The sequence below is a fragment of the Corvus hawaiiensis genome, chromosome 3, assembly GCF_020740725.1.
Source record: "Corvus hawaiiensis isolate bCorHaw1 chromosome 3, bCorHaw1.pri.cur, whole genome shotgun sequence".
Taxonomy (NCBI): Eukaryota; Metazoa; Chordata; class Aves; order Passeriformes; family Corvidae; genus Corvus; species Corvus hawaiiensis.
The window spans coordinates 100,148,254-100,172,178 of NC_063215.1; the positions used below are offsets into that span (position 1 = coordinate 100,148,254).

The window sequence follows — 23,925 nt, forward strand, 5'->3', positions numbered from 1 at the left end:
TCAAACCAGTGCAATGACTGCTCATAAATTCAGCTTTGGAAGAGACTGGTGAATTGGTAAAAATACTCTAAACAGTATTTGGGACACACTGAATTGAGTGAAGCTTTCTTTGATACTTACTGATGTTTACATACCATGTAATTATTATTATCATTGAAAATCCCAACTTCCTCTCTTTGAACATAATGTCTAAACAGGAAAAAGCTAACCTTCCTGTTTGGAGAATTGTTAGTTTCAGAAGAAATATATATTTTTTTTCTCTCTTGCTTGCAGGTCTCAAAGATTTTATTTTTAATACAAATGAAAAAGACAAACAATACACTATCTAAAAGGAAGGAAAACCACATGTCTGAAGCAAACAGAGTCTGCTATGAATAGATAGTCTTTGCACTATGAAATAAATCATGTCATACCTACATTCTGACTTTTGCATATTGGGAAAGGAAATGTAGACTTACCTTTGGCACCCACTGCACTGTATATACACAATACAGAAAGCAAAGTTAAGGTTAGAGAGGGAAGAGAAGCCTCCTGTCAATCTGTACAAACAGAGAGGAGGAATCATGTAGGGAGTCGGCCTGGCCCAACAGTAATTTCTAGATGTGATGCAAGGCTGAATTTAGAACTTCTGGTACCTGCTTGGCATACAGCATTCTCTGGTTCAAGTCAGTGCTGACAGTGGCCTTTTTGGGTAAATCTCAGCTCCTAAACTTTGCTTTTGCAGCTTTTGTTTAGTTAAAGGAAATACTGGTGGAGCAGCACCTGCAGCTCTGTTCCAGATGTGTGTGGAATCTTTGATGGCTGCCAGGAGCAGCACAATGAGACTGAAGACCGAGATGCTCAGCTCATCTTTGGGAGGCAGAAATCAGAAAACAGGTAACTGAAAGGTGAGTATGAAAAAGTGCTCGTACCAAAGGCAGAACGAGCTGTTTGGCATTCCAAAAGGGTTTTGTACCGTCCCAGAGTCTGACAGGCAGCCTAATGGAACAGCCACCAGGAGAGGCCTTGTGAGGACTGCTGATGTGAATTTGTCAGTATGGGAAGTGTTCATATTGTCACTTCTCCTTCACGTTATTTCATTGTGGTCAAGGCTCTAGTCTTGCTGATCCTATTTAACAGCAACTACTAAACATCTTGCATGAATGATATATGATGTAAGATCACTGCCCACAGATGGCTGGGAAGCTGGAAAGGCCTGTCTTTCCTCCATCATCTTCCTAAAGTTCTTTATTCCAGGCCTGACTAATTCAGATCTTCTTCACAGCTAAGCAGAAGTCCTGAAATAACTGGGTGATTTCTTGGCTCTTATATTCACAGACTGCATGAATACCCACCATCTTTTGATCATGTAGAAAGTGTGAAAATGTGGTCTTACAGGGTCAAATACAAGACATTTACAATTGTTTTCTATTCTCTGGAGTTTTTTTACATCAGTCTCTGATTTTGGAAGCCTTATTTTACAGGACTGCCTGCTTACTGTTGGCAGTACTGTATAAGGGCAAAGAAACCCTGCCAGTATTTGCTCGAGCTATTTTCAGGTGAACCTTCTTACTCCATTAGGGCATTATACCTGCTCATGTTTTTAGAGTCAAACCCTAAAGATCTATCTTGATCTTTGTCTGTCTTTTCTCGCTTCATCTTTCCACTTCTCGTGGAACCCAAGTGTGCACCCTTCCCAACTTTGTGCTTTCCCAGAGATTCTCATGTGAGGCTTCTGCTCCATTTGCAACCACTCACTCCTGCCACTCAGCTGTGTCCTGCTCTTCATCTGTATTTTCCCAGGCATGGGCCTTGCTTTGTGATTTACCTGGACTGGAGCTCCAGCAAGAAGAGAACGTGTTAAACACGTTGTAAAATAATGGGCACCACACGAAATCGAGAAGGTGGGGTTCAGTGACCTGAAATGCAGACGGTCACTGGCAGGGAGAAGAAGAGCTGTCATGCTGAAAAAAAGACCCAGAAGTCAGCAAATGAGCTGAGTTAATGATGTGACACAAGAAAATTAAAGGCAGAGTTTTCACTGGGTTTCTGGGCAATGTGTGTAGGAGTGTCCCACTCAAGATTGAGTTCTCTGTAGTCTTATCTATGCTCCTGTTCTCCCATATTGGGGTGGGAGCAATGCTGGATACCAACTGTTAGTAGTTAGATCTATCACCTTGTTAATTAACAACATGATATATCTACCAGCAGGTGGAACAGTCTCTCTGATTGTGATTAACAAATATAATTGGACTTCACTGAGACTACCATGCATGTCAGATAGGAGGGGATGCTTGATTTCACTGTGTGTGAAATAGTAATAATAATGTAAAATGTGAAATAATAAGTGGGCACACAGTTATTTGATTCTGTTAATCTCCACAGGGATATGTTTCTAGAATCTAGGCTCTGGTCCTGAGTGCCTGGACTTCAAGGAGGAGCCCATGCAATCCTTGGACTGACAGGCTGGCTAGACGTCGCTGTTGAACAACAGTGCCCACTTGACCAATTGGTGCTTATAATATACATTGCAATGGCAGGAGTGGGCTTTTGCTATTGAATAGCTGAGCTGATACCATAGGGCACTGAGTTACTGTCCTCCCCTGTGCTGCTACTGCAAATAAAGTCACCAGCTTCCATCTTAATATCTTGCTTTAGAGCCAGTGCCACACTTCACACCCTATTATGGACCCTCTCCAACAAGTTAATGTTTTTCACTGAGGAAGGTGAATAAAACTGATGAGAGTATCCTTGACTAAGGAGCCATAAAATTCTAATAGAGCAGTAATGTTCCCAGTGAGCCTGAAGGAAATCGGATCAATAGTTACGAGGTTGAGGCTCAATTTATGGCCTTAATTCATCAAGCATAGTCATTCTCCATTTTTGTACAGGATGCTTTTGTGGTTCGTGCTGAGCAGAGGGGTATAAAGTCAGCACAAGCCCTTTCTCAACAATTGCCCAGGTTTTGTCAGTTTAAGAGAGGTGACTTTAGAGAGGTGGTGGTCAGGGTCTTATGATCTATTTGAAGGCAATTTTTCATCATATAGGACAGACTGTATCAACTGTTTGTGTTCTGAGAGTCTCAGGCTTGGAATGGTTTCACGGAGAGCAAAAAAGAAAGTTATTTTGGATCTCTTTAAAATTCGACACTGCAGTTATTCGTTTGCCTGCAAGCCATTCCACAGTCAGGAATGGTTCAGTAGCATGTTCTCCAAAAATCCTTTTACTGCCTTTTGTAAACACCTTGCAATAGAATTTGCAAGATGGAGGCTGGATTCATTCTACATTTCTAAGCTGCATCTGTGGGAGAAAGAAGTTTTCCCATCTGCATCCAGCACAGGTGTGATCTCTTTAAGTTTTGAAATTGGTTAATAAGCACAGAGTAAGACAATGAAACTTCATCCAAAGGTTTTATTAAAACCTGTATGTAAAACGTCAGACCTTTCCAAAGCCTGAAGTAAATGCAAACCTTATGTCCTAAGCATGAAATAGCCAGAAGCATTTCAAATGAAATGGAAAAGCCTTGGTTTAACCCATCTCCTGCATCTACTTGTCATTCCTGAATACACAGGTTAGCAGGAGAAAGTTTTACGTATCCGAAACGATAGGAATGTTTTGTAAATATACAGTAGGGTCCTAAGTGGAGAGGGCTCTAAATTTACACTTGACCAAAAATATTTTGTGATACTCACTCAAATATAATTTCTTAAGGGTGCTTTTAAACTCCCCAACTCTTAGACCATGCACAGATCCATAGACTAATCACCTGGACCTGCAGATGATCTTCTTTGTACACATTCATTCCTGCTTTGGCTATCTGCCAGTGGGTTTTATGTGCAATACTCCCTGGTATAGCCTCTGCATTTCAAGGATACCTATAAATATCTGCACTGGTTGACGGGACAAAAGGAGAAAGAGTTGGACATTTTCAGAGAAATGTAAGAAGTGCAGAGAGCTGAAATGCCCGTGGTGGTTTTTCTGACGGCTCATGGGGGGCTCTGGGAAGCCAGGGCTGCTGGTGCTTTCCCAACCCTCTCCTTGCAGCAGGATTTTCCTCCACTGCCAGCAGCTGCAGTGGCAGGAGGCAGGAGAGGCTCAGGAAAGCCGGGCTGTTACCTGAGCCAACAGCGACACCCAGGGCTCCTCCACCAGCACAATCAATCCCTTCTTTCATCTGCAACCCCGTGTCCCATGCCGGCTGGAAAATATTCCAAGGTTTAGCTCTTTTTGCCTTCCTGAGTGACTACACTGATTGAGAAGGAAGAGATATTTTTCTGTAGTAATTTTATCAATAGAAATCATGTATACTGTGCTGAGAGTAAATTAGATCAGCCACAGGCACATCTGTATTGCAACGACTGCATTCAGACAAAGTGGATTATACTCTTTCATCTCTAGCAAAACAGTTAAGATGATGTTAAATGTTTGCAGCTAAGGTCGAAGCAGGCAACTTATAAAACCTCCCATTCCTGCTTCATCCCTAGAGCAAAAAACCCCACTGAAATCACACTGAAATTATTTTGGTAAGCTTTTGTTGAATAAATGCACAAACCGAGATGAACAGAACACTCAGGGAGTATGCCACTATCAAAATAATAGGTGCAGGTTCTGCAACAGTGAACACTGGGTCAGACTTTTATTAAAATGACTGTAAACAACCCCTTGAAGACACATACCTGAGCAGACAGTGGTAAAATAATCAGAGAAGTAAGAGAGCACCAGGCATTAATGGCTCTAGAAAAACATTTCAATAGAAGCAGGAAAACACCTTAGAATTGATCAGAACACAGGGTGTGCTGAGGACAACCCAAATTACACAGGACAAAGTACCAGTGTATTTCCCACTCCCAGAACACAAAAGCCCTGTCACCAGGGTACAGCCTGCACAGCTGTTGAGCTAGTTTCTTATTTGCTTTCCAAGCCCAGGCTTCCTTCAGATCCATAGGGAATACCTGTTCCTCTCTGCAGGGCAGGAGGCAGCTCAAGTGAAAAAGCACCAAAGCTGAAACAGCAGCGAATGGTGTAGAGCAATGATTGTAGTTTGACCACCAAGCAGAGAATTTGTGGAGAGGAAGGGCATGAATGAAGTCCAAAGTTTGTATGTTCCAACTGAGCTGAGGTTATTGAGTAGAAAACGAATGAAATCTGTTTTTCACCAATATAAAGCATAAAGGTGCAAAACAGTGATTGTACCATGAAACAGCGCATGAAAAGTTACCAGTGCAGCAAGCACAGGAGTGGGCAGTCCAGGAACCACAATGGTCAGGCTTGGCAGTGCCTGAGAGCACTTTTGGTCACTCCTGGACAGTACCATGGGCTCTCTCTGAAAAAACAATCATGAATATCCTTCTCTAGCTGAAACAGATCATTAAGTAAGCAGTACTCCAAAAATCAGGACTAAAATGCCTGAAGATACACCCAACATGTGAAGCATCTGTTATTAATTCAATTCTTCTGAAAATGCATGTTGTAGTCCACAAAACAATTGCAGTTTCATATATTTGCTGGTTGCTTTGTCTGGATGTTCTGTAGGATTTACACTGAAACAGTTATCATTCTGCATGTCCTCTTAAGGAAAGACGAAGCCAATTTCTGTTTATTCCTGCCATGGCACAGTTGGAAATGCGATATTTGCCAGGCACTCACAGCATCAGTGTGAGACAGTTGCTACAGTCTGCAGCTCTACACCAGTGGTTTTCCTTTGCACTTTTTTGTCCTTCAAAATCTGGCAAGAAAGTTTATCTAAAAACCAGTCTACATCTTGATAATCTTCAGGCCACTGCAAATACTGACTCCTCTGTAAGAAGTTTCGAATTGGTTTGTGTTTCATCAGCTGATACTGAGGAAGTGACCCAACCACTACCATAATGAGGACATCTTTCAGATCACAGAAGTACCTGCTCCGGGCAAAATTAAAGGCTTCCACACACCACCCATCTTTGAGAAACTGCCTGGTCACAATGCAAATTGTTTTCCTGCTGTTCCAAATGGCATCACGAATATTGTTGATATGTTCTTCCCCAGGCAAGAAATCTCTTTCCTCAAAACACAAGGTAAATCTGTTTTTATCAAAATACTGTGAATCCAGGTGCTTTAGCAAAGAATTCTGGACCCATTCAAAGTCATTTTTGCTGTAGCAGAGATATGCATCATATTTGTATTCACTTTTATCTGCTACTCGTGGTTGGCTGTCTATCACTCTTTTGGTGATGGTTTTATACCAGATGAAACAAATCCCCCGGCAGCGAGTAAAAATGATGACTGCCACCAGAAACATGAGAAGAGTGACAGAGAAGAAGATGAATAATGAGAATCTGAGTGTCTCCTGGAGTTCGTCCTCATCACAACCATCGTATGTCAGATGTGACAGTGGTACCCCTTCAAAGGCAGGGGGATACACACAGTACCTGTCAGATGGGGAGCCAGCCAGGGTTACATTGGTTTCATTCAGCCACACCAGCAGGCTCTTTAAAGAACAGTCACAGATATAATTATTATGTGTTATATCCAGAATACTCAAAGTCATAAAGACCTCAGGCTCAGGGGAAAACAGCTGGTTTCCAGATAAGTTTAGGTTTGTTAGGCTTTGTGGGAAAAGCCCAGGAGAAAGATGAGACAACAGGTTGGAAGCCAGGTTAAGTCCTTTAAGAGATGTTAGACCTCCAAAAATCTCCTGTGGAAGAGCACTAAGGTAGTTGTTATTCAGATGTAGAACTTGAAGTTTGGGCAGTGCCCCAAACACATCCAAACATAAATCTCTCTCCCACACCAGCTGTAACATATTTTCACCTAGATCCATGTATATTAACTGACTGTTTCCTATACCATTAGCACTTTTCACACAGTAAGAGAACCGGTTCTGTTTTAAGAAGATATACTGTAGATCTGGAATTTGGAAAAGAATATACAGGTCACCTAGGTTTGCCAGCCAATTTCTTTCTAAATCAAGGTGTGTTGCAGCTATTGCTCTGTCATCCACAGACATTAGCTTATTGTCACCTAATAAGGCAGAGGTCAGATGTGGAAAGGAAGGGAGTCTTTTAATGGCATTGTCTCGGAGATCAATTATTTTCAGATTTACTAATTGCATGAACGATTTGTCACCAATCATCCCAATATGATTTTTCTGTAAATCAATATACATTACACTACGTAGACCCTCAAAGGTATAATCGTACAACTCACCCAAAAGATTACTTGAGAGATTGAGAATTTTTAGGTTGCCCAAGCCAAAAAATGCTTGCCTTTGGATTTGATTTATCTTGTTTTTGAAAAGGTTCAGCGATTCCAGATTACCAAGACTTTGAAACACTAACGAATTGAGAGAGAAAATGTAACCGTTTGAAATATCAAAGAAACTAAGATTACTTCTTCCTAGTCCTGCAAAAGTAGAATTATCTGGATTTTTTAAGTTATCAAAGCCAAATCCCGAACCCATTATATGAGAGCTAAATGTTAAAGAACCAATTTGAGTCCCTTTAATGGCTGTACAGAGATACTGGACTCTCTCTGTGCTCCAGCCATTGTCACTAAGGTCTAGTGAGCTAAATGTAATGTTTTTGAAAGGATTGGGGCACTTGGCCCAGGCCACATCTTCTGTCTTGTACAAATGATTAGAACCAAAGTTAAAAAATAAAAAGTGTTTTCCTTGGAAGCTGGTAAGATTGGTTTGACAAAAGTTGGATATCTTGTTAAATTTCAGGTTCACACTTTTCAAGGCTGTTAGATTATAAAATAAGGGATGAGGATGAAGTTTTGTGATTTCATTCGCTGAAAGATCCAATTCTTCTAATGACCTCAAATCTTGAAAGTAACGTTCTTCCAGGATGGAATCTCCAAGGTAGTTGTGAAACAGACGGAGGACAGTCAGGCTTGGCAAGCCCACAAAAGCATCGAGATCCAGTTGAAGAATCTTATTGTTTCCCAAGTCTAAGATACGAAGGTTTGGCAGGTTCCTGAACGCTCCTTGTCCTATGGTAACAGGACAGACAAACTGGGCTCCCATTTCCAACAGCAGCAAGTGCTCCAGCAGTGGAAATGAAGTCGCAGTCACTTGTCTGATATAGTTGTAAGTTAGTAAAAGCTTCACTGTATCCTTTGGCACAGGTGGAATATCTGTGAGGTTGCAGGAAAAATACATGGCGACTTGGGCTTCTGAGTAGCACATTCTAGAAGCACACACCCCACTAGCTAGTGACAGGCCAAAGACAAGGAGGAGCTGACGGCACAACATCATGAACCTATGTGAAAAAAAGTGACAGTAGTGAGAATTAGTTCTGCAGTTGGCTGTCTTTGCAGTGAGTTGTGGGGCACATCTTTGACAGCTGTAGAATAGAGGAATAATGTCACACTAAGAATGTGATTTGGGATTCTCTGAATCTAACAGGCATCACCTGACAGGCTGTTTGGTCAGAACATGCATCCCAAAAAGATGTGAGGACCTCTTATGACCTAAAAATTAACTCTCCTTTATGTTCCTTAAAACCCCACCAAGTAAGAGTAAAAATCTTGGCCTAGCTATTTAATCTGCACCATGGAACTGGTAATGCTGGTGTATTAGCTTAACTCCTTAATTAGTTTTTCCAAAAGGGCTAAAACAGTTTGGATTGTCCAAGTAAAGTGCAGCCACCTAGTCATCTCAACAGAGCAGGCAAATGCCACTCCTTGCACGAGTGCTCTCCTTGTCAGGGCAGTCACCTGTTTGGAATTCAGATTGTTGTCACACAGAGGTGCCTAACAGCCATGAGTTTTTAAGAAGGGGAACCTCTTGTGGGGCTCCTCGAGCCTCAGATTAACCTGACAATGTGAAATTTTTCTGGAAACGGCTGTAAAATAGTTTTGAAAGTATAGGCAGGAACAAGGCTAACAGTGATGGAACAAAAAACAAAACAACAACAAAAACCACCAAGAAAACAACAACAACAACAAAACAAACAAAAAAAGCGCAGTAGCCTGAAACTGTGCTGCAAGATTTCATGCTTTACAAAAAACTACATTTCCCAAACTGTAAATTCCTCAGTGACACAAAAGGTGCATAACACAATTTATGTAGCTTGCTGATGAATCCATTTCTTCCCGCTCTGTATTTCCCTTGCATTATGCCATCTGTCTGTCTGTCGCCCTTCTTATCTGAGACAAAAACCTCTCCAAAGCAAGGAAGGTCTTTTTTATTGAGCATGGTAAAGAACAGAGCAAATTAGTAGCCCTAAAGTGGTTATTTGTGTAGAGTAGTTTGAAAAAACTCCCAACCTTCTAAGATTGCAACCATCTGGTTCTGCTTTTAGACAAGCATTTATTGAAATGAAATGATGACCCAGTAGAAGAATTTTTATGTCCTCCAGCACAATCTGCTTAAAAATTGGTAAGTGTGAATCCTTGTAGAACCAAACCCCCAGGGGCCATCTAATGTCTGCAAAGTAAATCTACTTCAGAGATGAAAAAAGTGGGGCTTTGAACGATTACTGTTCTGGTTTGAACACAATGCCTCTTGAAGGGGCAAGTATAAAACCCTGTGCAGAATATTGCACTATTAAATTAAATTAAATTTAAATTATGCTTATTGCTGCCATGCAAAGGGGTTCTTGGGAAATTAGAAAGTATGTCTGTAGAAGTCACTATGACATTCCCATTGTTAATACCAGAGGAAAGAGCCAGCCAATTTTTAGAGACTATCTGCTCCATAAAATGTAGGACATTACAGCACAATCCAGTCTCATAACTGACATGATCCTACTGTATCAAACATTTTTGGTGATGTTCTCCAAGTCATCTGATTATATTAAAACCTTGTAGCAGCTCTGACAGCTGGAGTGAGTCTGCAAATTTTAACTCTAGAGGCTCAAACACTAAGTGGGAAACCCACATAGCTCACAACTTAAAATACTGATCTTGTCATTTTTAAGACAATCTCATGTACTTGAGACAAGCTCTGATCCTTGGAAGGAAAGGAGATTAGGGATATAGGACAAGAGCTGATTTCTGAAGTCCTGGCATTCAAACTTCATTCATGTTTTGTCTCCCTAAGGAATTCAGGATGTGCTGCAAAGGAAAGCAAATTGCAGGCAGTATCAAAATTCTCTTTTATTGAGCATAGTAAAGAACAGAGCAATTTATTAGCCCTAAAGGGGTTGTCTGTATACTGTACTTTAAAAAAACCCTAAAGAAATTTTAACTTCTCCTATGGGGAATAATTTCATTTCATAATAATTTCATAATACAAAATAATTGTATTTACTAACCTCTTTTTTTACCTAGCATGCACTTTCAAAGGGAACATTATAAGCAGTAACCTATATAATGTTTGTTGTGACTACAAAATATTGTAGGTTACTAAAAAAGACACAATTAAACATACAGCAGGTCATTCAAGATCTTGTTTACTTTTTTACTTTTCTATTTGCTTGAACCATGAAAAGGAAACACCGAGTTACCCTTTTAATATTTGGTAACTATTATATTGGTTCTTCTTGACACCATGATATAAGGTGTTTAGCACAAAGAGTTTTAAATTACATTTATCTTTCAGACTTTTACATTTTCATCCCAGATGACTGGCTGCTTTTAAAGTTTGGGCAAAATCACAGCATAATCAAAAGCAGTGACAAAGAGAAAATACCTTGAAAGTCAATATTTAATGGACATGTGTACAATAAACAGCTAGAAAAAGCTCGAAATGTTTAGAGTGCAAGAACTAGAAAATGTTGGGTTTAATTTTTAAAATATAGTTTTATTTTTAAGAATGTAAGAAAATGGGGAAATACTTTTAGACATCTTTTATTTTACATTCACCTGCTTTTCCACATTCTTGTAAGCTAAAAAAATATCTAACAATCTTTTAGCAGTTGTTACACTCCAACTGCTCTGGTTTAGTGACAAGCAAGATTTCACTTGTAAACTCTTTGCTCCCTTTCTGCATAAATTATTACCTTCTCCCCTGAATCCCTGAGCAGGAGAGGGATGCTGGCAGTAAGAAATGCCTCTTAATGCTCTCATGAGGACAGCAAAGATTTTTAATTTTTCAGAATCCCATCATGTAGCAGTTTATGCAACCCTTTACCACTGTACATCAGCATGGAAAGCCTTTTGGGAAGGATATTCTTCCCACAAAAACGAGGATCACCCCATTCAGTTACGTGTCTGTGCAGGGATGTGGAGATGAAGGGATGTGTAAATGCTTCATTCTAGAATCACAGAGTCACAGAATCTTTAAGGTTGGAAAAGACCACCAAGATTGTGGAGTCCAACCTTTGACCAAACACCACCATGCCAACTAAACCATAGCTCTAATTGCCAAGCCCAGTTGTTTCTTGAACACTTCCAGGGATGGTGACTCCACCAGCTCCCTGGGCTGCATCTTCCAATGTTTAAACAACCTTTCAGTGAAAAAAAATTTCCTGATGTCCAACTTGAACCTCCCTGGTGGAGCTTGAGTCTGTATCCTCTTATCCTGTCAACTACTGAAAATATTCATTGTTGAAAACCGGGGCACTGAAGTTTAGAGAACCAGAGCCCAGCGTGTGAGATTTTGTTTCCTTCCACTGCACTGATGTCAGAAGGGGTAAGCAGTAAAGGCAAGGGGAAAAGTGGGAGGGTTTTGAGTCATCTGGAACTGACCTTCACTATTGTACTCCATTTTTTAACTGATTTTGCTAATCTGGTTTCAAACCACCTAGAAACCTTCACTAGCACAGCAAAAGAGGATGGGAATTGGCAATACCTGAAAGTGGATGTTGCAGCAGTGCCTGTCTCTCTCAGCACAGCTGTGTTTGCCTTAGGACACCCAGAGGGTCTGTCAGTAAGCAGGGCCTGCAGTAAAGCTGAAAAGGAGGGCTCAGACTGTTTCTTTTTGTTAATCGTGCCAGAGTAGCAACTGTCCCATGGAGACTTAGAAAGCACTTGCCACTCCCCTTTCCACACCCCCAGCAAAAATGCACTGGATGTCACACAAATGAAGAGTAGGTTACATCCTCTGCTTCTGTCCTTGCTTGGGCTCAAGGGTTGCTTTATAAGAGAGCGACCTGAAAGGAAAATTTCATTCTCAGAAGTGGTTTTGTGCAGCATTCAGCAGCATGCTTATTCTCCTCAGCTGCCTCCAGTGCTTCCATCACATAAAACTAAGTCAAAAATGAGCCAGCAAATGTCAGTGGGAGGGAACAGATAGGAATTGTGTGTGCTTAGGAAAATGAGCAGCAGGTCTAAGTGGTCCTCAGTTGTCAGCCATGGGTTTTGGGGTTCTGGGTAGCCTTTAGAGAAGACCAGTCTGATATTATCATCACAAAGATTTAGAGTTTAAAAATACCTTTAATAACCTATTGCAGTGACCATGATATCCTTCTAAGGAGATTCCTCCTTGATGGTGACTCAGGCAGAGGAATTGTGTGCCCACAACATGAGGAGACTGCTCGGAACAATTCCACAAAGAAAAAATCCTGTGACCAAGAATACCAGTCATTTAGGAGTGGATAAAAAGATGAAGACAGATGTAAAGCTGGTAAGATTTTCATATCTGCACCAAAAATGATAAAAAAAAGTAAATTTTTCACTAATGCTAATTTTCATGAAAACATCCGTGTCATTTTCTGCAGGTCACTGAAACACAGATGGGTAGGGTGTATATACATATTTATATAAAATAAAGGTAGGCGTATTTTTTGCTGTGTGAGAATCTCGTCTCTAATTGCTGCAAACCTGCTTTAGGATTAAGGATTAAGGGATAAACGTCAATCTTCCTGCCAAATTGGAAAGGTTTTCTTCTCTTTAGCTCCATAGCTTAGGGTCTTGTTGTTTGGACAGCAAGATGTGAGAGCTGTCTTGATGCCTGCACAAGTGTTGCTGTTACCCTGATGTCTTTCTGTGAAACACCACTGCTTGTCACAGGTAGCACAAAAGGCCCCCAGAGAAAAGGAAAAAGAAAGAGAGGATTCAGCAGCTTCAGGGTGTATTTCTTGCCTGTAAAACCAGTATATAGCTGAAAGTCTTTTCTCCCTCTATACCCCAAAATATTAGGCACTGAAGAGACAAACACTGTCTTAATTGTCCCTTATTATTGTTTTCTAAAGTGAGATGAGTTTGTGTATAAAATCACAGATTTAACTTAGAATTTGATGTGCACACTGCTTTCATCATCAGTTTACAACTTTTGTTGTGATTGTTTCGGAAATATATTTAAGCCAACTTCTTTACATGTATGTCCAGAGTCCAGCTAACTGAAAAGAGACTGTTTTGTATTCATCTAACCTGAATTACTCTTCCTAATTAGTTAACCCAGATCTTCCTGCCAGGAACTGGCAAAATGCAGCACTCATAAAAATATCAATAAAGAAATCAGCTGCGGGTACAAAGCACAGGGGCATGAAAGAGCCACTGGGAAGGGAAACAAAGATCAGGAAGAGTCTGGAACCTGTGGTGGGCTGGCCCTGGATGCCAGGTGCCCACCACAGCTGCTCTATCAATCCCCTCCTCAGCTGGACAGGACATAAAATGTAATGAAAGGCTCATGGGTCAAGATAAAGGCTGGGAGAGATTACTCACTGATTACTGTCATAGGCAAAACAGACTCAGCTTGGGGAAATTAGTTTAATTTATTACCAATCAAATCAGAGTGGGGTAATGAGAAATAAATACAAAATTGTAAAACACTTTACCCCACTCCTCCCTCCATCCTGGGTTTAACTTTACCCCAAATTCTGTACCTCCTCCTCTGCCCAGTGACACAGGAGGACAGGGAATGAGAGTTGTGGTCAGTTCACCACACGTTGTTTCTGCCACTCCTTCCTCCTCAGGAGGACTCCTCACATGCTTCCCCTGCTCCAGCAGGGGATGTCTCTCATGGGAGACAGTTCTCCACAAACTTCTCCAATGTGAGTCCTTTCCACAGGCTGCAGTTCTTCACAAACTGCCCCAGCATGAGCTGGTTCCACAGGGTACAATCCTTCAGGAACAGGCTGCTCCAGCACAGGCCCACTGCGGGGTCACAAGCCCTGCCAGTAAACCTGCTCTAGCATTGGCTCCTCTCTCCTTAGGTCCACGGATCCTACCAGGAGTCTGCTCCAGAGGAGGCTTCTCACAGGGTCACAGCCTCCTTTGGACACGGATCTGCTCCAGTGTGGGCTCCCCCAGGGGCTGCAGGTGGATCTCTGCTCCATAGTGGACCTCTGTGGGCTGCGGGGCACAGCTGCCTCACCATGATCTGCTGCAGGGGAATCTCAGCTCTGATGCCTGGAGCACCCTCTCCCCCTCCTTCTGCACTGACCTTGGTGTCTGTTCCTCTCACACATTCTCATTCTGCTCTTCTCTGGTTGCAATTACATCTGCACAATGCCTTTTTCCTTCTTCTTAAATATATTATCACAGAGGTGTTACTGTTATTCCTAATTGTCTTGGCCTTAGCCAGGGGCACATCTATTCTGGAGCTGGCAGGCATTGGCTCTGTTGGACATAGGAGAACCTTCTGGCAGTTTCTCAGAAGCCACCCCTGTAGCCCCCACTCCTATCAAAACCTACACAAACTCAATACAGAACTTTTGGGTAAGTAAGGACATTTTTGCTTAGTTTAAGGTTAAGCCTGACTCAGTATAGATAATCTCAACTAGGAGGACTCTCAGGTTTTAAAATTTTTCTTGATTCAGGCCACAAGTTCTAGAACAAGAACTCTAGCAAAGTCAAAGAAATCCTTTCTTTCTTCTCTTCTCCTTCCTCTTTCAAACACAGATACTTTTGATAACAAATTTTACTTTTGATAACAAATGTTAGGAAAATGTTCATGTCCTGATAGCATTTAAGTTAAAATAACTGATCTTCGGCCATGGCCATATTGTATAAGGTCATATTGTATTTGGCCATAAAGTGCATGGAACAGCCCTGGGAAAGGAGTTATGGTAGATACAACAGCCTGATACCACCCAGCCATGCTCACAGGACAAAGCTGAGCTGTTAAGGTACAACAAAACACACATAGAACTTGCTGGAAGATAGGGCTGATGTGCCTCAGGATACCATTGGCCCTCCTGTCTGTGAGGGCACTGCTGGCTCATGGTCAGCTTGTCACCCACCAAGACTCCCAGGTCCTTATAAGCAGAACTGCTCTTTAGTAGGTCAGCCCCAGCCTGTGCTGGTACTTGGGGTTATTCCTCCCCATGTGCAGGACCCTACACTTGCCCTAGCTGAAAATCCTCACAGCTCTCATGTGCACAGCCACGTTTGTGCAGGAGAGATGTCCTGTTACCTAACACACTTACGTGCCTTGTGGTTAAAACCCCTTCCTTGAGTGAGAACCAGGCCGAAGGTTCTCAGACTGAGGAAGGCAAAGTTCTCAGATATTCCACTTCCTTTAATGGTCTAACTGGGTCACAGTGTCAGAGACCCCTCCTTTCCTTGGCTAAAGTTTGAAGGAAAAGGTCCATGGCTACTTTGTCCTGCATTAGACTCGGAGAGAAGTGCTCCATGCAGACTCCCCTGCTTGGGGCCACATTCTTCATATGGACCTCCCCAACACCTGCAGTTGCTGTGCAATTGCTGCTTAAACCCCACTGAAATTCACCTGAATAGACAAATGTGTCTTGACCTCCGTCTTCAGATCTTGGGCACCTTCCAGCCATCCAAATGTGTCTCCCTTGTGCAGTCTTCTCTTTATATTCCCAGGTCGCAACTCTGTAGGGAAATGAGGATCATTCCTACTTCTTGGAGAAAGTGCAGTACAAAATATCACTGCCTGATGCCCTAATATCATTCATGTTATTCTCACTCGTGGCAAAAATCATGAGTAGCTTTCCCAGAGGCTGGTGATACTCACTGACTGCGAAGGACTATTTGTATTTGGTGCTTGGTAAAATTTATCAGAAAAAAACCCCAAAGACCTTCAAAGAGCATCCTTTTTCTTTTAATCTAACAAAAAGCCTACTGACAAGGAGTTTGTAATACTTGTTTAGGCCATAAGAAACATCTTGAAAGATATATTGCAAAACAGTAAGCTTTTGTTCTTAGACTGGTCAGATAAAGGCCAACTGCTATTGTGAAAATGTGTATTGCTGCTGTTATCTGATTAGATCAAATCTACTTACTGAAACAAAAATAAAGCTCCAAGCTTTTGCCTGGGCTTTAAGCCATCATAATATATGCATTTGTGCTCATAAAAAGTTGTGCAGTGTAAACACAATTTTTGTCATGGGGCCCCTCTGGCCAGTTAAGATCTAAAAAAGAAACTATTTAATTTATCAGATGATTAACGAATGCACCCTGCCCCCTCAGCCTCTCCCTTAAGTTGCCAGGATGCTTAACTCAAATATAGGTATATTTCCTCTTAAAATCAGGAAGCATCTTATAAGGCAAGTGGGCACTGTGACAGTTCCCATCATTGATGGAGAAAGCATAAGGCAGTAAGGCATTTAATGACCTGACAGAGCAGTAGGACCGTAAAAGCCAACACTGGTTTTGGTGTAATGATCCTCTTCCTGTTTGTATTATTTGTTTGTTTTGATATCCCATCAGATTATATGATGAGATGCAAACACACAAAGACAGATGTGATTCCTCTAATTATAGTGTAAAGGTAACAAGAGAGCAGTCCCCAGAAGGAAAGGAAAATAAAGACAAAAAAACCCAGAAAATAGAGACTAAAACATGCTCTGGGCTATTCTGTGGAGGACAGGAGTAAACTGGATAGGCAGAGAGAGCGTGCCTCAGCCCCAGACCCCAGCTCCTGGCCCCAGCTCAGCTGTTTTTAGCCTCTAGCACTGTTTTGAGTGTGTCCCTGCTGAGCAGAGCCAGCCTGCTCCTTTCCCTGCCCAGCAGCCAGCTGGGCTGGTTGTGCCAGTAAGGCCCCCAGCACTGGGCACTGGTCCATGAGCCAGCCCCGCTCAGCCCAGCTCTGCTCTGTGTCTCACAGGGCATCATGAAGGCAGAAGGAGCCTCAGCTGGGCCTCAGAAGAGGACCAACAACCTGTCTTTCAGATCCTAAGGAAATAGGGTTTCAGTGAGGACAGTGAAGATTTGGAGGTTTGGCGGCTTTTGGGTTTGATTTTTGTTTTTTGGGTTGGTTTTTTTTGCAAGTTTTTGCTACTGTTGTTTTCCAGCAGAGGCACTCGTTCAAAGCTGCACAAACCACCTGTGGGCAGTCACAGTCACCACTTAGGTATTCTTACCTCACATCCTGAGCCCATGTTTTCCTTATGCTTTGAAACCTGTCATGTGAGAACTGCCTGGTCTATACTAGAAGCCACCCCGGGGAAAAAAAGTCTCCTTCCTGTTAGTTTCCCTTCCCTCTTTGCTGTAGTTTTGGACTGTGTTTTTCACAAAGTGAATTTAGCCCAGGGACTAAATTTTTTGTGCTTGCAGGATAATTTAGAAGCAGTCAGGATTTAAGCTCTCACCTGGAAAAGATCAAAGTGATAACAGGAAAGGAATCTTAAGAATGACAGTCAAGTTTTTAAGTTACAGGAAGCCAGCTTTCACAGATGAGACAGAGATTCTTCAGGAAGCAGCGAATTCCTGAGTGGAGAAGCAGCATGCAGACTGCAACTCCTAGGGTCACAAGCAGAGCTCCGTACAGCTCTTTTTAAAGCTCTCACCTTTTCATAAAGCTCATCAGTGCTGTCATGCCTGTGAAACAGTTGTCAGGCATAAAACAGTGGTAATGGTTTGGTAGCCTGAAGTCAGGAAAGATGAGTAACAGTGGCCAGCCTGAGGGGGAGTGGCATAGTTACCACTCCTGCACATCCGGGACCAAATCTGGGCACATTTTTTATTAACAAATTATTTAAAAAGTACGGAAACAGATTCCTGAATATGTGGAGCCAAATGGAACAAATTATAACAGAGATGTTTCCTTTTGCAAGTATTTTTTTTGCACACGCATTTTAAAAAAGCAATCAAGAGATAAGAAGTTGCAAATGCCCAGTGACAAAAGGACCATAAATATAATACAAAGAGAGGTAAAATCTGCCCAGCTTTTGAGTGAAATCAGAAACCTGCTCCAGACTTTGCAGGAATCAAGGTGTTTGTGTTTATTTGAAATAGGCTTTAGATCTGAATGAATTTGAGTTTGCTCTTGGTGGTGGAGGAGAAAAATGTGAAAATTTCACTCACTAGTATGGCTGACAAAACTTTGTACTGTTGAACCTGCGATGCAATGAAGACTTACCAAGTCAAGAAGGTAGAAAAGTAACTGGTAGCCTTCCTGAAACCATTCTTGTGGGAGGCTCTTGGTGAGGGAGCTGTTCCATTGACTTCCAGCATGGCAGTAGCATCCTAGGGCTCACCTGCACATATATCCCAGATCAATTGCTTATCTACTGAGTATCCTTACACAAGATAGTCCCAACCCAAACCAGGAAGAACAGCTGTCACACAGGCTGAGCTGCATGAAAGGCATTTAGACTGGAAGCAGGAGACTGAATTACACACTCCATGCAGTGCATCTAGAAAAACATGCACCTGATTACTGAATCCATAAAGACCTGCAGTGAGACACCAAGGGAGCACCAAAACAGAAACCTGCATGCAGGTTATATTTCAAATTTTCTCCCTACCCAGCTCCTTCCAGAGAGAAAGCCAGCTATGTCTTCATTTAGCACATTAATCTGTCAAGTAAAACAGCTACAGGCAGCTCTGTTTTCTTCACAATGCAACACCAAACCCTTTTTTCACAATCATACCCACTGACAGTGGAACACTGGTTATTTTGGACAGGAGGCCTTCTGAGAACCTCCTCTTCCCTTATAGCTCTTCCAACTGAGTGGATAATGTTCAAGATTCTCTAAATCAAAGACATGTCTCAGCCTAATGAGGGATTGGGAGATGCTTTGTGTGGGGCCAAGGGAGGGAAGGAAGGAGATCTGCTCTGGGCTGCTTCCATATTCTATTTATGTGTTCAACCCAGAAACCATCCTTAAGAGAGCATTATGGAGGCCCTTCTTGCCCTACCCTCTGGTTCCTTTTTTTCACCACCTCACTTAGCTTCTGAAAGTTCTTGCATAATGACACAGCTTCACAAGGAAGCTGGAGGAGGCCAAAATTAGCCTGTTGTCAATTAAGAGGAAGAGACGTCTTATTCACCCTCGGGCAGAGATCTGATGGACTGAACTCTCCCATGACCTGCGTGAACGCTCCCAGCCATAAGTCACGGAATTAAACACAGCAACAGTTCACTGCTCCATTTTATGACACTGCAGTGTTTTTAGCTAGGTCTGAGCTAGAAGCCTGCCTACCTGACAACACCTATGCCATGTAGCCACAGTGGATGCTGGCCAGTCAGCCCAGCCAGACTCGGGCACTGCTGGGTATCTGCAAAAGCAAAACACTTCGTGCTCGAGTTCTCAAGTACTGAAGTCCAGGCTGGAGCTGCTGACATCCCACAAACTGGACTCTTCAAAGGCCAGGTGCAGATGTGGCCCTGTCTTACCAAGTCCCACCTCCAACGCCTTTGTTCCTCTTAGGGACTTTGTACCCCGCAGATCTATTTTTTTCCCCCATAAAAGGAGCGTAATAATCCTTGTCCGCCTCGGGGTGGTGGGGGGGGGGGAAGTGAATGAATGCTAACTTACATAATGTTTTAAGTGCAACCCTGCCGCCAAAACATTTTTCTAGGGGAGGAGAACCTTATTTCTTGGCGGCTTAAAGTGAGAGTGGAAAGAGGGGAGGTCGAGGGTGGGAAGGGAGGGTGAAGACTGACCCTTGAAGTGCCGTGGGCTGTGACGGACCCATGTAAGGCTGTCGCTCTCTCCCGCGGCTCCCGCCCGCAGCCCAGCCCCGTGTCCCGGCGCTCCGGGGCGGAGCGGCCCCGCACGGAAACCCGGCCGGGCAGAGCCGCCTTCTTCCCCGCCTTGTTCCCCGCGTTGTTCCCGCATACGCACCGGCCGGCTGGAGCGGGAGAGCCTCCTCCACTCACCGGGAATGGCTGGGGCGCGGTGCCGGCGGGGCAAGCACCGCCCCAGGGAGACTGGGAACAAGCCGTGTAGCTGAGCTGCTTACTCACGCAAGGCGAGGGTAAACAAAGGGCAGAGCCGGAGAGCTGGGGTACCGCAGGGGTAAGGAGTGGAGGGAAGTGGTGATTATGTGGATACGGAACGGGAAAAAAACAGTTTAAAAGGTAGAATCATCAGTGAAGAAGCACTGGAAGGTAAATTCCCCAGCAGAATGGAAATCCTCCCTGGCTTTCCAGGATCGGCTGCTGGATACCGAACTCTAGAGTGCCAATAAAAGAAGGAAGTGAAGTGTTGGAGCAGGTTCAGAGGAGGGCTACAAAGATTCTTAGAGGGCTGGGGTATCTCTCCTGTGAAGACAGGCTGAGAGAGTTGGAGATGTTCAGCCTGGAGAAGAGAAGGCTCCAGGGAGACCTTATAACACCTTCCAGTATTTAAAGGGTGCCCACAAGAGAGCAGGGGAAGGACTTTTTACAAAGGCATGTAGTGATAGGACAAGGGTGAATGGTGAATGGCTTTAAACTCACAGAATTTAGATTAGATTTGGATTAGATGTTGGGAAGAAATCCTTCACTGTGAGGGTGGTGAGGCACTGGAACAGGTTTTCCAAAAGAAGCTGTGGATGCCCCTTCCCTGGAAGTGTTCATGGTCAGGTTGGATGGGGCTCTGAGCAACCCGGTCTAGTGGAAGGTGTCACTGCCCATGACAGCGGAGTTGGAACTGGATGATCTTTACAGTCCCTTGCAACCCAAACCATTCTGTGATTCTATGGGAGAGGGTCAGGCCAGGGAAAACCAGACTGAGGGGTGCAGCCAGAGCACAGGAGGGAGCTTTTATGGGCTTTGCTGCATTTTAATCTATAGGAGATGATCAGACCAACTCATCTCAGTCTAAGAAACGTGAACATTTGTGTTTGCCAGCTGCTTGGTGCTTGAGCTGTTTCTTCTGGTCTTTCTTTCAGATGGAAAGAGCCAGCAGATCTCCTGTACAGCTGACTCTGATGTAATCTGACCAAGATAACTGTAAGCAGGTGACCCTCCACCCACACTGTTATCCTGTTTCTAATGGCCATTATATTCCATTTGCTACATTACCTTATACTAAGTGGAATACTTAGGCTTCTTAAAGAATTTAGGATTGAATGACAGATCTGTAACTGAAGTGATTTATTTGCATGTTACTGTAATTCTTAGAGAGCAATCCAGGAATGAAAAGGGGAGGTAAAAGAGAGGACAGGGTAATTTTTCTTTTAAAAAATTATAGTAATTTAGGTTTTCCTGTTACATTTAGATAAAATTTCTTGAAATTGATGCTGTTTGAAAAAGTGACCACCTGTGAGCTAACTCTTGAGCTCACTTTTTCATGGCCATATCTACAGCAGGGAGCTGGGGATTCAGTAACATTGCATGGGAGACATGGGAGCCTAAAGCACTGGATCTACAATACACATCTTGTTAACCAAAGTGTCACGCAATCTGGACAGCTGGAAATGCAGCACTGAGGGCCATGTTTTAAGATTACGAAATAAAATGAGTCTCAATTCTGTTGGGGTTGCGTAAGTCTCAGCCTCTTTTGGAATTAAGTGCCCAAGGCAGCTCTTGCTCACAAGTCACACCAAGTTGTGGATCCTTCTCCTATCCAGATCACTGCTTCTGGAGCCCTCCTCTTCCTAATAGGATGTGAACTCTGCTTCTGTCCCTGATGTCCCCTGATGTCCCACCAGAGCATAAAGATATCTAGAGAGGAAATTCTTACTCTTTCCTGCTTAAGCTGCTCTGCTTTCTATGGAATCAGCTGGGCCGGAGATGACACCAAAGTACCTATTTTCATACTAATCTGGGTTGTGTGCCTTTAGCTACTAATACTTATGTCAGTCCTGTGTTAAGTACTTGTAAGTACGATTGCATACCATAAAGCCTGGACCTCCAGGGACAGTGCAACTATAAAAGGCATGCCAAGGGACACTTCATGTCACCTCACTACATTTGATTACAATCACTTCATTTCAGAATTTTCTTTTAGTTCTTTAAACTGAATTTCATTTCATTGTGAAGTCCACCCCAGTCAGTTTATTTCAGTTTGTTCTCTGACTTCGAGATTTTATTTCCTTTCATGAAAGAAAATGAAATCTTGTGATTTCAATGAGGATTAATTTGGCAAGGTGTACTAGTTTGAAAACAAACCAGTGGGAGGCACCAAGTCAGAATAACAATTTAATGGCGAAGTTAAAGAAAAGAAAAAAAAAAACTAAAAGAAAACACTGTCAAACTGACAGAGTCAAGATACAACCTGAGTCCCTGTTAGGCAGGGTGGTGGTAGCAGTCTGGTAGAATGGTGGCTGCAGTCCTCTGAAGCGGTGATCCTGTAGAAAAAAGGGTCTGCTCTTCCTCAGGTCCAGTGGTGGCTGTGTAGCTCCTATCCTCTGGAAATCCAGTGGGAAGCGTGCCTCTGGTGTTCAGCCTCAGCTTATATCCACGATGGGCTGCTTGGTTCCTCCCTCTGGGTGGAGCATCTCACAATGGGGTAATGAGTCATGAGGCCAAGTGTTGATTAGGCTCATTAACAGAAGATAGTCCAGAGGGAGTTATCTCTGAGTCATGTGGCAGGACAATGATGGGCCATTAACAGCAAGATAGTCTGGGGGGAGGAGGCAAGGAAACACTGCCCCACCTGGTTTCAACGGCTGATGGGGATGGTAATAGAATACACTGCAACCCAGGACACAAGGTTCAGTCCATTTCCCTGCACTTCATGTCATCCCATGCCATGTTACTGTTTTCATTTCGTTTCAGAATTTTCTCTTTTTTTTTTTTTTTAGCATTTCCTTTCATCAATTTCTTCTCCTATCTCTTTGTTTGACTTCATTCCCTGAATTCAGGATTTCAGTAAGTATAATTTCAGCAAGTTTCGGCCATGAAATGAAAGGAAATAAAATCTTGAAATCAGGGAAAAAAGGGAAACAAACACACTGGAAAGGAGATATGATGACATCAAATTCAGGTAAAAAAAAAAAAAGAAAATTTGGAAATGGAGTGACTACAATGAAATGGATTGGGATGAAATGAGGTGCAGTGAAAAGGATAGAGCCTTGCCAAAGTCATACTCATTGAAATCCCGAAATCAGGAAATGAAACAAATAAAGAGAAGATGAAATTGATTAAATGAAATCCTAAGAAAAAACCCCAAAAATTCCAAAGTGAAGTGAAAGCCATATAATGGAATGGAATGGGATGACCTGAAGTGCAGGAAATGGCCTGAACCTTTCTGAATTAATACTGATTGAAATGGCGAGATGTCAATTCATGAAATGAAATGAAGAATTTCCTTTCATGAAAGGAAATCTTGAAATCAGTGAAGAAAGTGTAACAAACACCATGGAAAGGAGATATGATAAAAACAAAATGCAATTTTCAAAAAAGAATATTGGAAACGGGGTGACTACAACCAAATTGATTGGGATGAAATGAGGTGCAGTGAAAAGGACCGAAACTTGCCAAAATTTTAATAACATAAATCCCGAAATCAGGGAATGAAGTCAAACGAAAAGACAGGAGAAGAAATTGATGAAATGAAATGCTTAAAAAAAAAAGAGAAAATTCTGGACCAAAGTGAAAACAATAAAATTGAAAAGCATGACATGAGGAGCAGCCTGTGGCTGAGAAGGGGTGCTGCCTCCTAAAATCACGAACATCGTGGGATTTCTCCCAGACCAAAGCTGCCAGCAACTAGGACTCTGGCTGCCCTTAGAGACCCAGACACCCCCTCTGACCCTGAGATACTGAGGGAATTAGGTTTTTTTCCCATGGAAAAGGGCCACCATTCACATCCAGTCGCATGTGGCCGGCAGTGGTGTGCTGCTGGCTAAAATTGTGAAGGTCGCAGGATTTCTCCAAGAACAAAGCTGCCATCAACAAGGACTCTGTCTCCCCTTGTACCCAAGACACCACCTCTGACCTGCTTTCAAGACACTGAGAGGCTGAGGTTTTTTTTCCCATGGAAAATGGCCACCATTCATGTCCAGGTGCATGTG

The 23,925-nt window shown here is 42.7% G+C and overlaps 2 protein-coding genes across 2 annotated transcripts in view; one reads left to right on the forward strand and one right to left on the reverse strand.

Moving 5' to 3' along the window:
* Positions 1 to 418: 418 nt before the first annotated feature.
* LOC125323352 overlaps positions 419 to 23,925 on the forward strand; it is a 29,190-nt gene continuing 5,683 nt past the window's right edge. The window contains exons 1-3 of the mRNA XM_048298226.1: positions 419 to 887; positions 12,297 to 12,469; positions 20,857 to 20,925. The gene's annotated coding sequence lies outside the window, so the exon portion shown is untranslated. The remainder of the gene's footprint in view (positions 888 to 12,296; positions 12,470 to 20,856; positions 20,926 to 23,925) is intronic.
* TLR5 (toll like receptor 5) lies at positions 4,299 to 15,627 on the reverse strand. Its single transcript, XM_048298224.1, has 2 exons — positions 15,518 to 15,627; positions 4,299 to 8,219 (listed from the first exon to the last, which is right to left on the reverse strand). The coding sequence occupies exon 2, from the start codon at positions 8,213 to 8,215 to the stop codon at positions 5,630 to 5,632; it is 2,586 nt and encodes an 861-aa protein (XP_048154181.1). The 5' UTR covers positions 8,216 to 8,219; positions 15,518 to 15,627; the 3' UTR covers positions 4,299 to 5,629.

Bases quoted from the DNA above. Each gene is read 5' to 3' on its own strand.
- TLR5 (XM_048298224.1), bottom strand. From the start codon at position 8,215: ATGATGTTGTGCCGTCAGCTCCTCCTTGTCTTTGGCCTGTCACTAGCT.